The 16,057-nt window shown below is 63.0% G+C and overlaps 1 protein-coding gene across 1 annotated transcript; it reads right to left on the bottom strand.

Annotated features, from left to right (window-relative positions):
• Positions 1–1,220: 1,220 nt before the first annotated feature.
• Positions 1,221–15,715, bottom strand: MYO1F (myosin IF). The gene is made up of 28 exons (XM_086767469.1): positions 15,636–15,715; positions 12,084–12,221; positions 10,239–10,328; positions 9,843–9,937; positions 9,184–9,271; positions 8,872–8,961; positions 8,583–8,714; positions 8,371–8,505; positions 8,163–8,295; positions 7,586–7,782; positions 7,390–7,470; positions 7,095–7,181; positions 6,855–6,941; positions 6,435–6,602; positions 6,276–6,361; positions 5,852–5,933; positions 5,641–5,747; positions 5,215–5,313; positions 4,997–5,141; positions 4,700–4,814; positions 3,915–4,084; positions 3,636–3,781; positions 3,196–3,342; positions 2,968–3,116; positions 2,620–2,703; positions 2,278–2,479; positions 1,805–1,971; positions 1,221–1,715 (listed from the first exon to the last, which is right to left on the bottom strand). Exons 1-28 carry the CDS (start codon positions 15,636–15,638, stop codon positions 1,639–1,641), a joined length of 3,300 nt encoding a protein of 1,099 aa, XP_086623595.1. The 5' UTR covers positions 15,639–15,715; the 3' UTR covers positions 1,221–1,638.
• Positions 15,716–16,057: the final 342 nt, after the last annotated feature.

The following is a 16,057-nucleotide window of genomic DNA, read 5'->3' as shown; positions in this document are numbered from 1 at the left end:
TCAGAGACCCCCCCCCAGCCCCTCAGAGACCCCCCCTAAGCCCCTCGGAGCCCCTTGGAGCACCCCAGTGAGTGCCTGAACTGGCCCAGCTCCCTCCTGCCAGCAGGGCTGAGGGGGGGCACCCCACTTCCTCAGCACCTACTGCCGGGGTGCTGCCCCCCGCCCTGGGGAATGGCTGGAAGGTGCAGGAAGGAATTTCCCAGACCCTCAGAGTTTCCAAAGTTGTTTTTTTTCATTAAAATAAAATCAGAGGCTCTGCCTGCTCCCCCCTCCCTCCCCCCCCCCTCAAGCTCTGCAGTGCAAGGACTCCTAAAAACCTGTGATTTACAGGAAAAAATCACCCCAAGGCTCACAGGGGTTGTAAAAACCCGAAATGGGGCGGCCCAGCCACCGTTTGCAGCGTGGGACAGTGGAGAACTTCACATTCCAGCAGCCTCCTGCCCTGTGCCGTCCCCACCCTGGGTGGGGGGGTCCCTGAGCCCCTCTGTAGCCCCCCATCCATGGGGCAGGGGGGGTCTGTCTGCTGGGGCGGGGGGGGTAACCCCAGTGGGGGCTGTGAGAGGGAGGAAGAGGAGGGCTGGGGCAGGAGGCCGAGGCAAGGCCGCGCGAGAGCCGGCTGTCGTCACTTCCTCCGGCCGTGACGCAGGCCGTGGCGCAGGGGGAGCGGGGAACGGGGGCAGGCGGGGGCGAGGCCTGACATGGCGGCACCGTGCGTCCCGCTCCCTCCTGAACAACCCCGAGTGGGACTCAGCCCCCGCCCAAGCCCCGTCCCAGCCCCAGCTGCCCCCCCCCATCCTCGGGGCTCCGGGCAGAGAGGGTTCCCCGAAGCCGGTGTGGCCGAGGATGGTGGTTTCCACCCCAAATGTCAACCCCACAGACGAGATCCCCCCAACCTGCAAGCCAGGGGGGCCCTGGCAGCGCTCTGACCCCCGTCAGGAAAAGCTGCTGCCACTCGGGGGGCTTTGGCTAAGTGGTCCTCGCAGCTTTTCCTGCGGGAATTTGGGGAACAGCGACGGTGTCCCGGTCCCGCTGCACCCCGTGGCCCTGCTGTGCTTCACCGCTGCCGCTCCCGGCCGTGCCGAGTGGCCTGGGGTCGTGCCGGGCTGCGCAGACGCCTGCACCGGGTTCCTGGGGGGGCTGGTTTCCAGATTCAGTGCCTTCTGGAGGGTTCAAGGTGGAGGGAAAGGGGCTGCGTCCGACGCGTGTGTGCCCACGTTCCCAGGCGCAAGGCTCTTGTCACAGGGCCAGCGGGAGCCACGGGTCCGCATTGGGGTGAAATACAAACTCCAGGCTCAATTTTTGAGCCAGACTCAGATTTCCTGAGTCTGATTGTTTACCATAATTATTAACAATAATCCTATTTATACCCCAGAATCACCCGAGCAGTTCCACTCCCAGGGTACGAACAAGCGGCAGAGCCGCTTCTTGCCGCCGGATGGCCGCCATCGAAAGCAGCTGTGGGATTCGGTGGCTGGCACTGGCACAGCTGGCGCAGACCAGGGGGGCTGGCGAGGAAGCGCTCGCTCAATGCCGACGGAGAACCGCTGCGGAGCTGCACCGGCCGCTTCGGCGCAGCCTCGGTGGAGGTAGGGTGGGAGGATGGCCACCTCCTCCTCGCCTCTGGCCACTGCGCCCAGCTTAGATCTTCTGCACATAGTTCCCAGGGAAAAGCCCTTCCTTGCCGTGCAGCCGACCCTTCCACCAGCCGGAGATATCTGGGAAGCGGGGAAAATAAAGAGCCAGGTCAGGGGCGGTGAAGCGGGCACAGCGGGGAGAAGCTGGGCAGGCAGGAGCCCGGCGGTACCTTCCAGCAGGATGTCGATGATGTCCCCCACGTTGAAGCTGAGCTCGTCCACGTCCTGCCCGATGTACTGGTAGAGCGCCTGGCAGCGTGGCACGGCTGCCTTGGGCTGCGGCTTGGGGCGCCTGGCCGGGGGCGGCCGCTGGCTCAGGCTTCGCCGGCGCTGCATGCTGCGGGAGAAACGGCGTTCCCATCAGGGAGGGGGCACCCTCCTTCCCACCCTGCTCTCTCCCATCGACGTGATGCTCTGTGCCTGCAGCTCAAGGTGGGTCCTCCCAGACCAGCGACTGGGAGAACTGGGATGTGGAAGAGCCTGGGAGGTGCAATCCTGCCAGCAACACTGGATTGCCTGGACCTGGTCGGGCTGTCATTGCGTCGAGCGGCTCAGAGGGGAAAGAGCATCTCCTGGGACCGGCAGCAGTGGGAAGGGAGGATGGGATGTGGGGGTGGGAGGTGGGTGCCAGTACAGGACCTACCCAGCCACCCCCTGGTCGGGCACATTGAGGAAATCCATGTTCTGCGTTGACGGAGGCCGTGTCTTCGGCTGGTGGCTGGGGTTTCGGAGGCTAAGTGCCGCAGCCGGTGGCCCCCGCGTCTGCTTCTGGGGTGCCGAGTAGGTGTCCCGCTGGGCCTGGCCGTCGCTGGGTGGGAACTGGGGTGCCCCATTCCTGCAGGTGCCTGCAAGACCCCCTGGCCCGGGGATGGTGCGTGACAGGGGGCCCTCGCTCAGCCAGCACCCCCCCCGAGAGCACAGTGCTGGCTGGATCCACGCCGCGGTCCCCCTCCCTGGTGTCCCCCCTCGGCACCGCCCTCCTCACCTCTGGGTACCGACGGGGCGCTGCGGGAGGGCGCTGGGTACCTGCCGCCACCTCTGCTCTGCGTTGCCCCCTTCCTCGTGGGCTCTGGGGGGACATGAGCCCCCCGTTAGGTGACAGCCCTCAGAGCCAGCTGGAGGGGGGGGTGCTGCTCCCACAGTTTGTACCCAGCTGCACCCAAAATGGCCCGTGCTCCCCCCTGAGCAGAAGCGGGTCCCTCCTGGGTGAAACGCGAACCCCGCAAGGCTGGGGTCCATGCTGGCTCGCCCCGATGTCCCCAAGCCTCCAGTGCTGCTCTGCAGCCCCGGCGCTCCTGTCCCCCCCCCGCCCCCCGGGCGCCCTGGCACTCACTGGCGTTCCTGGGGAGCCCATCCCCGATGCTGACTGTAAGGGTTTTGCCGCCGGCTTTGAGGGTGGCCACGTCGCCCTGTCCTCTGACGAAGGTGACGTTGCGGGTGCCACCACCGCCCCAGCCCTCCTTCTTCACCCGAAACTGTAGTCTGGGGGGGATAGAGGCTGTGAGGCCACAGTGACAGGACCCTGTCCTGCTTCGTCACCTCTCCCAGCCTCCATCCTTACGTGTCCTTGAAGGAGAGGCGCAGCTTGGTGCGGGTGAGCTCCTCGTAGCGTTTGCACAGTAGAGTGATCAGCTCTGTCTTGAAGGTGGACTCCAAGAAATTGTCGGCATCTTTCTCGTGGAGGATGAAGAAATCATCCTGCCTGGTGCTGCGGGAGCAACCCCGGTGCGGGGGTGTCAGCGGGGGGCAAGGCTGGTGGGGAGCTGGGAGCCCCGTTGGGCCTGGGTCCACCCCAAGGAAATTTGGAGAGCGATTTAGCTGGAAAGCCCTGTCTGCAAAGCACTCTGCAAGGAGCCTCCTGCCTATGGCTCCATGCCCTGCATCCTCCACAGATGAGGGGGCCAGCGCCTGGCTGGGGGCACTGGGGCACGGAGAGGCTGGTGGAGCTGACGGGTGAAGTCTGACCTCTTGGACCCCCTCGTGCAGAGCTAAGGGACGCACCTCAGTGAGACTCCGCTCACCGCCTGCAGCTCCACCTTCTTCTTGAGCACCTCCTTGATCTGCCCCTTCTCAGGACCTTTCTTCACCTTCTCCCGCCCGATCAGGTAGAAGTATTTGGGGGTGAGGATGAAGTCCCTCTTGATGGGCTGGGAAAGGACAGGAGCAGGGGGTGAGAAGGTGTTTTGTGGGGGGGACACCAGCCCTGCACGCATCCCACCCAAGGGCAACCACCACAAGCCACAGCCTGGCCCGTCCCAAGCCTCGAGTGTCTCCGCATACCTTGAACCTCCGGTCGTACTTAGTGATGGAGTCGGCGAAGTCGATCCGCTCCCGCTTGGCCAGGAACTGGCGCAGCTCCGGCCGTTCCTCCATGCCCAGGTAATCGCCCACGAAATTCCTGTTAATGCTGTTCCTCCTCCGCTCTTTGAAGTTGTAGAGGATGTTGGAGGCTGCGTGGGACCCCGAAGCGATGCTGGTGGGACAGGGCTCTGCGCAGGGCTCAGCCCTTGGCCCCTGACCGCCTGCCCTCCCAAACCAGCTGCGATTGCTGTGAAAGCCATCGCGTGGACTGTGACAGTGAGACGTGGGTCTCATTTTAATGCCACAGGAGGAATCTGGCTTCGAAACCCATTAATTGCCCTCAAAAAGTCTTGTGCTGTGGGAGGGAGGAACCCAGCTGCTTGCTGTGTTTTCCTCCTTGATTTGTCACCACATGCTTGGGAAGACGCCTGCGATGGGGTTGGGGGGTGGTCACCTTTCCCATCCCTCTGCTAACGCTGGCTCCCAGCTACTCCTCTCCATCCCTTCGCAGGCAACGAAATTCAGCGTGAGACAGCGAGGGGCTTTGGTTTCTGTCCTACAGCCCCTCCCAGGGCTGGAAATAGGAGTGAGAAGTTCACACCCTCCTTTAAGATGTAGGAAAATACCCTGTTCTGGTCCCTCCTCACCCCTTTCCTCGTTAGCATCACAATTATGAGCCTCTCTGGCAGCTGAGCTGTCCCCAGCGAAGGGCACCCAAAAAGGGGTGCCAGTGTGCTGGCGTCCTCCTCCTTGCCCAGCCTTACCCTCCTCTCGCATCTTCTCGTACTTCCGGATGGCGATGTGCCGGCGCCAGGCCTTCTGGATCACTCGGGCAAAGCCGTCAAATTTCCGCTCCCGCATCTCTTCGAGGAGGAAGAGCTGTGGTGGGGGACACGCGGGGTGCTGAGCATGGCTGGTTAGGGACCCCCCGAGACCCCGTGCTGGGTCGCACATCAGCACCCCAAACCCTCCCCAGCGTCGCCTAAAGCGATGCTCGGCTGCGTGCGGCATCCCTTGGGGATGCTGGGGTGCGGGGCGAGGGGTCGAGCTGGGCCGCTTACCGATTCGGGGTTCTTGACAAACACCTTGCTCCGACCCATCTGGTACTGGTCCGGGTCCATGTTGACGGAGTGCAGCAGGTGCTGCACCCCTTGCCGCTCATCCCCGCGCCAGGACGGCCAAGTCTCGGGGGTGAGGATGGCGTAGCTGCAGGGAGAGGGGATGCGAGTCACGGCCGGGCGGCGGGGACCTGCCGTCCCCTGTTGCGGCGGTCGCTCACCGTTGTAGGAATTTGTGGAAGAGGCGGCGGTAGGCGAAACCTGCCCGGCGCACCCGGATGTTCTCCTTCAGCCCCAGATACTCCACTTGGTGCTTCACCCTGCGGAGCCGGGAGGGTCACACTCAGCTGGGAGAGCCACCCAGATCCCTCGGCCGGCGCTTTGCACGGGGATGCCCTCAGCCATGCACACGTGAGAGCTTCCTGGGGCTCAGGATGGAACCTCTGGGTGACACATGTAGAGACGCGCGTGTGTCCCCACATGCTCCTCAGCACCCACTTTGTGCTCCCCTGGGTCCCCTCGTGGTCCCCAGGGGAGGGGGAACCAGCCCAGGGGTGCGGAAGTTGGTCCTGGCCGCACTCCCACGGCTGGATCCCATTCCCCGGGCTCCGTGCGCTCCCTGATACATGGCAAGGGGCCTCTGTTACCTGCTCTCCTCCCAGTCCCGGGGTTTCTTGGTCTCGTTGGGCTTGATGCAGCGGATGTAGTGTGGCGTGCACTTCATTAGCGTGTTCACCAGGTCGTTGGCTTGTTTCTGTTGCAAGGAGCGACCTCTGTAGCATTAAAGGCGGTGGTGGGAGCCCATCACCCTGCTGCTTCCCCAGAGGCAGTTCCTGTCCTGCAGCCTCCGGGACGTACCTTGATTTTGGACCCTGCAGTGGTTGGTCGCCCCTTTTTGTCAGAATCAAGCTTTTCTGGGAAAAGCATCCGGATGAAACCGCTGAAAGGCAGGTGACAGTGCCTGGGTGAGAGCTGCCAGCCTCCCCAGGCTCAGCAGGGTCTCTGCTTCCTGCTGCTAGGAAATCCTGCACTGCGGCCAAGCCCGTCCCTCCCAACTGCCCCCAGGCCCAGCAGGATCGGTGCCGGTGGATGAGCACCCCTCCACCCGGCCCTGCAGCCCCCGGCTGCCGCTGTGCTCGGTGGGGAGATGCTGCTGGTGTGCACGGGGCGATGTGGGATTCTGAGCACCCTGAGTGCGGAGGCTGGACCGGCAAAGCGTTATGGCTGTTGATGATGCTGCCCTCTGCCCCAGCCCGGCCCCTGGGAGCCCACCAAGACTCACTGTTCGCTGCTCTGCATGAGCTCGATCAGGTCAGTGAAGAGCACATCTCGGTTGCGCTCGCAGAAGCCGTTCACGTCGTAGGAGACCTGGGGGCCGGAGGGGTGCTCAGCCCCGTGCCGCTGTGGCCAGGGCGGCGAGGCGCGGGGCGGGGTGCCGTACCTTGCCTGCGTAGTGGTGGATGACGAAGCCGGAGCTCCAGCTGTTGAAGTGCTCGTGGGTGCCCACGGCTGCCTGCAGCTTCTGCAGCAGGGTCTGGTCTGCGCCCTCACCGGTGGCGTGCATGGTGGCACAGACGTCATCCAGGACGCTCATGATCCCGGGGGGGTTCTGGGAGAGGGACAGCGAAGCCATGGGTGCCCAAAGGCCCGATTCCGTACCTGGCTGTGCTCAAGTGCCCTGCGCTGGTCAAAGCTGCTTCACGCTGAACCACAGCTTAGGTGAAGGACACAGAGCTGCTGCACTCCCAGGGATGCTCCCCAGCAGGACCAAACTTCTGCCACCCATCCCTGACAGCACCCAGCCCATCTGACACCCCCCCTCCCCAAGAGACCCTGCCCCAGAGGAGGGGACCCCGCTCACCAGCTTGTTCTCTATCAGGTCGCACACCACCTTGTTGTTGAAGTACTGGATCTGGGTCCACTTGATCCCCTCCTGCACGTATTCCTCCTGGGGACGTGCAGGGAGAGCCGAGTGGACCCCTGACCCTTGGGACGTGCCGCAGCCCCCACTGCTCTGGCTGTGGTGCCGTGACCAGTTGGCGACAAGGGTGCAGGGCGCAGGAATCGGGGTGCTGGTGCAGCCCCCCTACTTCCCCCATACCTGCTCTGCCTTCAGGGTCAGCTCTATGAAGATCTGCTGCAGCTTCTCGTTCACAAAGTTAATGCAGAACTGCTCAAAGCCATTTTTCTGCAAAAGGACAAAAGATTAAAGAGGAGGTGAGGGTTGAGGTGGCTTCTGCTCCTCCCACGGCATCAAGGGGGACCCCAAGCAGCAGAGCCTTTGGGTGCTGCTTCAGGGACCCTTCCTGGGGCCGTCAACTGCCAACAGCCCCCTGTGAGCAGGGAAGGACATTTCCCAGCTGGGTTCCTACAGCAGAGCAACACATACCACATACCTGGAATATTTCGAAGCCGTAGATGTCCAGCACCCCGATGCTGTACTCCTCATGCGGCTTCCGCATGGCCCGGTTGATAGACTGCCAGGAGAGATGGGACGGGTCACCGTCATTGGGGATGTACGGCAGGGAGTGGGTGGCGAGCATCCCCTCCGCACCACGGCCGTGTTCAGCCCAGCCTGTCGGGACCACACACCTCCACGAGGAAGTCAAAGACACGGGCGTAGAGCCCCTTGGCCAGGGCGTCCCGGGTGTAAGCCGCCTGCTCCACGTTGAGGGTGACGGTGATGGACTCGGAGCGGCCGCCCCACTTGCTGTCCATTTTCCTGCTGGTGACCTTCTCGTTGAGGCGGCCCTGGTCGATCCCCAGCAGGTAGGCAGGGAAGGCCAGGGCTGGGCAGAGGGAGGGGGTGGTCAGGGCTGCCTGCTCCCCGTACGCCCCCGGCACGCTGCCTGCAGCCGCCGCCAGATCCCCTGGCCCCGTCTGAGTGCAAAGGACAGCGATGCTGCAGTGAGCAGGGATGTGGGACACGGTCCTCCCTCTGCTCAATCACAGCAAGCGACTCCTGGGATCTGTCCCGTTGCTAATTTAGCTCTAGTCCTGCCATTTGTTCGCTGCCTCAGTTTCCGCACCTCTAAGGTGGGGAAGATGCTGACACTGCCTCTCTCCTCTGCCAGGGGATTTGTGCTATGGAGAGTTTGCAATTCATTGCCAAGGGTCTCTGCGAGCGTCCCCGCTTGTCCCCCCGGAACGGGGTGGGCCAGCTACTCACTGTCAGCATTCTCCACCCGAGCGTAGTTGCCTTCCTCCCGAAAGCTGATGTTTCCCAGGTGGAGGATCCCTGCTACGATCTGCAGCACCAGTTGCTGGTCCTCGCCCCGGATGCCGATGACCATCATGGCGTTCTGGGGGTGCAGGGACCCCGTCAGCCCCTGCCCGGCCGCAGCCAGCTTTGGGGATTCCTGTTCCCAGGAACTCACCATGGTCTCATGGAAGTCACTGCGGTCATCTGTGCCCTCCACCTGGTATGTGTCCGTCTGGTTCAGGTAGTAGTAATAATCCAGGCTCATGATCCCCAGGTTCTGCTGCTGCTCTTGGGACGCCCCTTCGATGAGCTGGGAGAGAAATGGGGGCTGTGGTGATCTGGCCCCCATTCCCTGCGGCAGCCCAGCCGGCCCCGCGCCCCCTGTACCTGGTAGAAGATGTGGAAATTCCTCTCGCACTCGTTCTGGCTGACCACCCGCGACTTCTCCAGCAGGAAGTTGGAGATCTTTCCCCCATCGGGTTCGCCTCCCCGGCTGAACTGGATCTCGAAGTACTTGCCCTGGTCCCGCACAGCTCCCGCTCAGAGCCGCGGCCGTCGGGACTCCTCACTCTCCCCAGCCCTGGCTTCTCTCCCCCTTCTCCCACTGCGCTGGGACCATCGCCGGGATGGATCCCGGCCGTGGCGCTGACCCTCCGCGCCTGCCCTGGTGACTTACAAAGCGACTGGAGTTGTTGTTCCGGACGGTTTTGGCATTCCCAAAGGCTTCCAGCAGCGGGTTGGACTGCAGGATGATGTCCTTCACGTGCTGGGGGCAAAGGAGGGGAGGAGGCTGAGCTGGGGGGCCAGACGTCTGCGCTCCACTGCAGCAGCCCTGCCTTGGGGCCGGGGACAGACCCGGGGCTTTGCGCGCCCCCCGCCCTGGAGCCAGCTCTGCTCTGTCTGCCACGGTCAGACGAGGGGAGCGGGGCTGCGGGGAGCAGCCGGGAGGTGAAGTGATGCACGGTGTTGCGGTGGGGGGCAGCCGTACCTGCACTTTCTCGCCTCCCCCGGACACTTTGGAGATGTAGCCCATGATGTATTTCGCCGCCACCGTTTTCCCAGCCCCGCTTTCTCCGCTGTACAAACGTCAAAGCAGAGGAGTTGTGAAATGGCCCCAGCCAGAGCCGCCCGTCCTGGGGTGCCTGGGGGTGGGATGCTGGAGCAGGGCAGGGGGCTAGGACAGGTTATGGAGGCTGTGGCCTCCCTCCTGCCGTGTGCTCTGAGTGTATAGGAGCGCTAACGCCGGGGACTGGGCTGCTCTGGGATGTAAGCGGGGCTGGAGCAAGGCTGGGCGAGGAGCTGCTCTGGGAGGAGATGTTGGATTTCTTGCTGCTCGATTTTGGAAGGGAGGAGGGAGACTTGGGAGCCTCGAGGGGAAGTCTCTGGCCTTGCCCCACATCCTGACCATTTCCCTTGCAACGCTCAGCCGGAAAGGCGCGTTGCACAAGGCTCGGTCCCTGCCTGGAACAACCCCGTCGCAGCTGATACTGGTGGTCGAGGACGCTGGAGTCCCTCCGGGCACCCCCACACGCTGGGTCAACCCGACCCACTACCAGTTTTCAGCTGTGTTTAGCTGGGATGCCCCCAGCGATGGGGACAGCCAGCCCCCGGCACGGGGTCCCCAGCTGCGTCCCACGTACCCCCTACCTGATGATGACGCACTGGTTCTCCCCGTCGATCAGCATGTTGCGGTACATGTTGTCGGTCAGGGCGTAGATGTGGGGGGGGTTTTCGTACTGAGCCTAAACCAGGGACAAGGACAGCAGCACTGACCACAGAGCAGTCACCGGCCCCCCCCCACCCTGAGCCCCCTCCCCAAACCCCCTTGATTCTGCCCGGGCATCGCGCAAGGCAGCGGCACGTGATGGGGATGAGGAATTAGCTCCTCGCCACGAATGTGAGCTGATCATCAGCTGACGATTGTCCCCATCCTTCCCCACCCCTTTGGAAGGATTGGGATGCCCCCCAGGTGGTTTTTTTGGTGCTGAATTAAACCCAGCGAAGCCCTGGCCGACCCCGCTGGCTGGCGCACAGCAGCCTCACCGCCCCCTGGTACAGCTCGATCTCCCGCTCCGTGAAGTACGGCATCTGCTTGAAGGGGTTGACAGAGATGAGCACCGGCCCGATGTAGGTCTGGGTGGCGGGTTAAGGTCAGTGTGTCCTTTCCCGTGTCCCCCCCTTCCCTCCCTGCAGGCAGCATCGGTGAGAGCTGTCGCCATGACTCGGTGCTTCTCCAGCCACGGGGCCCCAGTGTTTTGCTCCCTCGGCCCCGCAGGGTACAGCGTCCCCTCAGCTCCCTGGCTGAGAATTGGCTCCAAAAGCAGCATTTCCAGCATCCCGCAGCCTCCTGGAATTTTCCCTCTCCTCAGCTGCTCGTGGTCCACTTGCAGCTTTTCCAGCAGAGACAGTTTCTATTTTACAGCCAGGGAGACTGAGGCACGGCAGGGAGAGAAACCGCTGGCTCCTGCCTTTCCCTGGCCACCCAGCCGCTCCGCCGCCCTCGGCCCTTGCCTTGAGCCACCCAGGTGTGGGAAGCGGAGCAGGAAAGTGGGGAACTCTGCCTGGAATGACACAGCAGTAGGATGGAGATGAGCCCCCAGCGTCCCAGGGCAGCTGCTGGGGAGATCGAGGTTGAGGACGGAGCGGTGCCAGTGGGGTCAGCCCGAGCCCTTGATGCCTTGTTTCTATTTTTGGCCCACCTGACAGCGGCGCAGGGGGAAGAGCAGCTGAAGGGCAGGAAGAGAGAGGGGCTTTTCTGAGAAATGCAGAAGCGTGGGGTGTTGAGTCATGGCTAGATGAGTGCCCTGCGTGCGGCAGCGCAAAAAAAAAAAGGAAGAAAGAGGCTGCATAAAAGCAAACCCCAAACACATTTTAAACCCCAAGGCTGCCGAAAAAGAGGGGAGGATGGCTGCGTCACCGCCGGCCTGGGACAGAGCATCACCTTGTAAGGACAGAGCCGCATCTTCAGGAAAACCACAGCTGCTGGCGGCGGCGCGAGCAAGCGCTCAGCCCCGTGCTCAGCCCCTCTACCACCCGAGCCCCCGCCGTGCCCTGCTCTGCCGGGATTTTGTCCTCTTTCCCACCAGAGCCGGTCACACATCAGCAGTGGGGCGCAGGTGAGGAGTCTGTGATGGTGCTGGGGTGCTGAGGGGGCTGCACCCCAAGCAGGCATGGGGTGAGCCAGGCAAGGGCTCAGCGCCTCAAATCGTCGGCGCGCGGCCGCCTCCCCAAACGCACAAAGGGGCACCGTGCAGGGTGCTCAGCAGCGTCCCCTCTGTGATGGGTGCCAGCGACGACAAAAGCCTCTGGGCTGGGGGTTGGCGCAGTGGGGGGCAAGAATGGGCAGGGTGGGAGCTTTGCACCCCATGCTGGCTTCTTGGTGTCTTGCCGTGGTGGCCCGAGACCAGCGGAGAGTGAGGGCTGGCACCTCCTCCCCGTATCCGCAGGGATGCTCCCGCTCCGTCCAGGGTTTGCTGCAGGTGCAGAGCAGCCAGGGCACGCTGTGGGTGTCGGGGGGGCTGGGTGACAGCAACAGGGGACGAAGGCCACTATTGCCATGGGGTCCAGCCCCCTCGGCACCGGCGGGCAGATTTCCAGTGTGCAGGAACAGTGGGAGGCAGCACGTGAGAAGCAGCGCTCAGGGCTTTCTGGCCACAAAGAAAGGACCAAAGCGGGCCCCTGGGCATGGCAGGATGGGGGTCACGGTCGCAGGGTCTCTGCTGAGTGCGACGCAGCTTGGGAACAGTGGCATTCCCCCAGCCGATGCCAACCTTGTCCTGCCACGGCGTGGGGATGGGATGCAGCCCCAGTTTGGCCCACGCCCTGGCAAAGCCTTGGAGCACAGCCCTGCTCCTCCCTGGCCCTGTCCCGCCGCCCCAGGAAGGATACAAAGATGTAATCGTCCATAAAACGCTTCTTGAGGTTCTCCACGATGGCCTCCTCGGAGATCTTGGAGAGCAGGACCATGTCGTCCACGCCGCTCTGCTTGACGTTGTGGCTCTGCCAGTGGAAGCGTTCCTTGCTGCCCTGCGGGGACACGGCCACAGCCACTGCCTCGGGGCCACCACGCACCCGAGCGGGGCCATGGCCCGGGTCTGACGGCCTGGAGGGATGTTTGTACCATCACCCCTGCTCCGTATGGGGGTAACGAAGGACTAACGGAGCCATTACAGCACAGGTTTTGCTTATGAGTCAAACTGACAGTAAAAACAACCCTGGGGGAAGGGCAAAACTTGCAGCTGGTGGGGGAGTCCCCAGCATCGCTCATCTCTGCGCCCCCGCGTCCCCTTTGCAGCAGGGCAGAGGTGCAGCTGTGCCCCCATCGCCCCTTCCTCTCTGCCCAGGGAGACGCCAGCGCCCGCTTTCCAGCCACCCCCAGACTGACCCGTCTCTGTCCTCCGGGGCCAGGCGGCAGTGGGAAAACCGGGCTGTGATTAAAGCCCTTGCGGGGCTAAAGCCAGCCTCGGGCTGGGAGGGGAGGGCAAGATTTCACCGTGCAAAAAGAAAACAACCTAAAGGCCCCTGGTCCTCACTGCGGCAGGGGAAACCTGCTGAAGGCAGCGTGGTGCCTGTGCAGCCCCCGGCGCGGGGCGCGGGAGGGGACACCCCATCATCACCCCCACAGCTCCTCTGCGCCTGGCCCGTGGCCCCCATGGTTCCGCTTTCACCCCAGCGCTCCCAGCACCGATTTCACTTCTCTTCCCTCCGTCGCACCCCAGCCTCTTACTCTTTCCATTTCCCTTTTCTTCTCTTCCCCTTTTGCTTCATTTTCCGGCTGGCTTTCAAGATTTTAGGCCTTCACGCGCTCCCGTCTGCCCCTGATTTCCGCGCCACGGATGCTCGGCACAGCCCGACACCATCACCACAGGGGACAGAGGGACCGTCACGGGGTGCAGAGGGGTTCGGCAGCATTGTGCTGCTCCCCTCGGCCACCTCCCTTCCTGCTTGGCTGCTGGGCTTCACAACCCCAAATAAAATCCACAGCCACCTAAACTCCAAGCGCAACTCAAGCCCCCAAATCCAGTGGAGAAGCTTTTGGCTTTGCTGTCCTGCTGCCTTCCGTTGGGATGCACGGACTTGGGTCGGCTCAGGGGGCTCGGGAGGGGATGGGGGCTGCTCATGCAGCCTGAAACCACGCAGGGAATTTCTCCTCTTCCTCCTGTTTGTTGCTTCTAGGCTTTTTTCTCACCTCATTCTCTTCCTCCCCTCCATCCTGACAAGCCCCTAGAAAGGCCACCCAGAAGAATGCAGGTGGGCGCTCCAGGTCACCGTGCTGTCACCCAGGGAGCTCTTGGTGACCCCAGCTTCAACCCAACCTGACCAAAACCTCGTGTTTCACAGAGACAAACAGGTTGGGAGGAGCCTGCGCGGAGCCGCGGGCTCTGTTCCCTGTCCCCTGCCTCCATTGCCCCCAGTGCTTCGGCGCAGGCACCCCAGGCTCGCACGGCTGGTTACGGCATCAAATTAAGGCAAATATGAGCATATATTGTATTGCAAGTTCGGCGCTTTTGAGCTGACACCTGCAGTTTCTCCTTCGGTCAACCAACTGCTCAGCGCTGTCAGCGGCAAGCGCGTGCCTTCATGCCACCTCCTCTTCCTCCCAGCACAGGTTAGGTGCTTTCCTGGCTCAGCCAGGGCACCTGATGCAGCACAGCTGCAGGGAAAACACCGGCTGGCGGTGAAGGAAGGTTTTGTGGCCAGTATCTGCAGGGCTGGGGTTGTTTCCACCCTGTTTCTGGGAGTACAGAGTCTGCCCGGCTCTGAGAGTTGGCACGGGGGGTTGCGAGGAGAATGAAGGGGAATGACGCCTTCAAAACCGCAGCGTGGCTCGAGCTCAGCGCCCAGCAAACCCTTGCAGGACAAGGCCTGTGGGCAGCATCCCCGGAGGGAGCTGGGGCACCAAATGGATTTTCTAGCAGAGTTTTGGGGCAGCAGCTCCTCAGCTGTCTCCTCTGTCCCAGGCCAAAGTGAGGGGTGAGCCAGAGAGCAACGGCTCACAGCCACTGCCGCGGGGGTCTGCAGGAAAGGGGACTGACGAGTGGCCTGGACAAAATGTCTCCGTGAGGCCATTTCATCCTCAATGATGAGGGCTGCAGGATGGGGACCCTCACCCTCGCAGCCACCGCCTGGACCCAGGGCCGCGGAGGCACCCGCTGCTCAGGCGAGGACGGCTGAGGCAGGGAAGGGAGCGGCCCTGCAGATTGCAAAACATCATCTGTTTTTCTTCAAAGCTCAGGTCTGAGCCACGCAAAAACCCTGCAAGCCCCAAGTGAGGAGCAGACGCAACTCAGGTTGGCACCTTTTATCTCCAGATAGGGCAAGCCCAGATGCAGCCAACACCTTAAAACCACCGGAAGCCTTGAGCAGAGCAGCGCAGGGTGTTGCACAACTGTCACCATCAGCTCCCAGGCACAGGCAGGCTTTGGGGATGGAGTGTTTCTTCCCATGTTTTTTGGGATGGGCCCTGGCAGGGGTCGGGGTAGTGGCTGCACAGCCCCGTGGTCCTTCCTGAAGCCACGAAACACCTTCAAGGTCTTGGGTTGAGGTGGGGAGGAGGGACAGTGTTTGCATCTTGTGGGGTACAGCATCTGAGCAGCCTCTTAGAGGTGGCAACCGCGACCTTGGGTGGGAGAAGGCTCTGTTTCAGCCTGGCCACCCTGGGCGGAAACGTCTGGGGACAGCATCGCCCTGAGACACGGAGGGAGCAGAGCTGTGGGCTTCAAGACGTGGCTGCAGCTACACTGCAGAACCTTACTCCATGCTTGAGCACCTCCCTGATTTTAAGAGCTTTTATATTCCTCTTCTGCCTCCAGGTCAACTTCCATCTCTGGCCGTCGCCTTTTCGGCAGCCCCGTATCCTGCCCGCAGCCCCTGTTGCCTGCATGTGCCAGGGTGCAGGGTCCAACCCTGGGCCCCGACACCCAGCGGGTCCTTCCTGGCCCTGTCACTCCATCGCTCTCCGCCTGCACCCCGCTCTGCCAGCACTGTGAGCGCTGAAACCAGAAGCGCTGGTGGGAAGTTGGGCCAAGAGGAACACCAGGGTTCTCCTGTAGGCACCGCGCCGGCAACGGCAAAATCAAAACCGCTTTGTCCCAGCCCGGCCTCACCGCCCGGCTGCCTCCATCCTGCTGGGCTCAGCGCTCCCGGGGGCACCAACCCTGCACCCACCCCCCTCCCCAGCTGCTCCCCACCACTGTGCCCTGTGCTGGTGCCTCCCCCAGCCCCAGCTCCTCTCACTGTCCCCAAACCTGGGCAGCATCGTCCCATCCAGGGACACTGGGTGGGCTCCTAGCACCTCCCGGGGAGCAGCAAGGGACCACGACAGGGACAGGACAGGACAGGGCTGAGACAGCCCTGAGGTGGCTGGACGAGAGGGGGACATCCCTGGGGTGCTCGAGGGAGATGGGGGGGGACCTGAGCCAGGGCCCCGCTCGCACTCACCATGGTGTCCCTGCGTCTCGCCCCCGGGGATGGGGCGCGGGGGGCTCCTGTCACCGAGCGCCCGGGTCCATCCCAAAGCACTTTGCTTTTCTATTTCTGCTGCAACTACAAATTGCAACTAATTTTTTTTTTTTTCCTCCTCCCACTTCCTCATTTCATGCCAGGGGTGGGGAGGACGAGGGCGGCTCTCTGCTGCTGCGAGGACCTGGGGGTGGCCCTGCCTGGGCTGACCCCACCTCTGCTGCGCATGGTGCTCCTTGTGCCGGGGGTCACCAACCTGGGTAAGCGGGTGGATGCCGGGTGGGGTTTGGCCAGGGATGCTCAGAGCCTCTGCAAAACCTGTCCCCCCTCCTGAAGGTGACAGATGAGCCCCACTCCAGAGGTGGCCAGTCAGTGCTGGGGGATGCTCTGCTCTAAGGAGC

The sequence above is a fragment of the Chlamydotis macqueenii genome, chromosome 26, assembly GCF_036417535.1.
Source record: "Chlamydotis macqueenii isolate bChlMac1 chromosome 26, bChlMac1.mat, whole genome shotgun sequence".
Classification (NCBI taxonomy): Eukaryota; Metazoa; Chordata; class Aves; order Otidiformes; family Otididae; genus Chlamydotis; species Chlamydotis macqueenii.
Note: the sequence above shows the minus strand (reverse complement) of the source record. Positions and strands in the feature narration are given on the sequence as shown.

What these genes read in the sequence shown, in the direction of transcription:
- MYO1F (XM_086767469.1), bottom strand. An exon ending in TCGAGCTGTACCAGGGGGCG is followed by an intron (nt 9,938 to 10,238) that starts GTGAGGCTGCTG and finishes TCCCTGGTTTAG; the next exon opens with GCTCAGTACGAAAACCCCCC. An exon ending in ACGGCTTCGAAATATTCCAG is followed by an intron (nt 7,182 to 7,389) that starts GTATGTGGTATG and finishes GTCCTTTTGCAG; the next exon opens with AAAAATGGCTTTGAGCAGTT.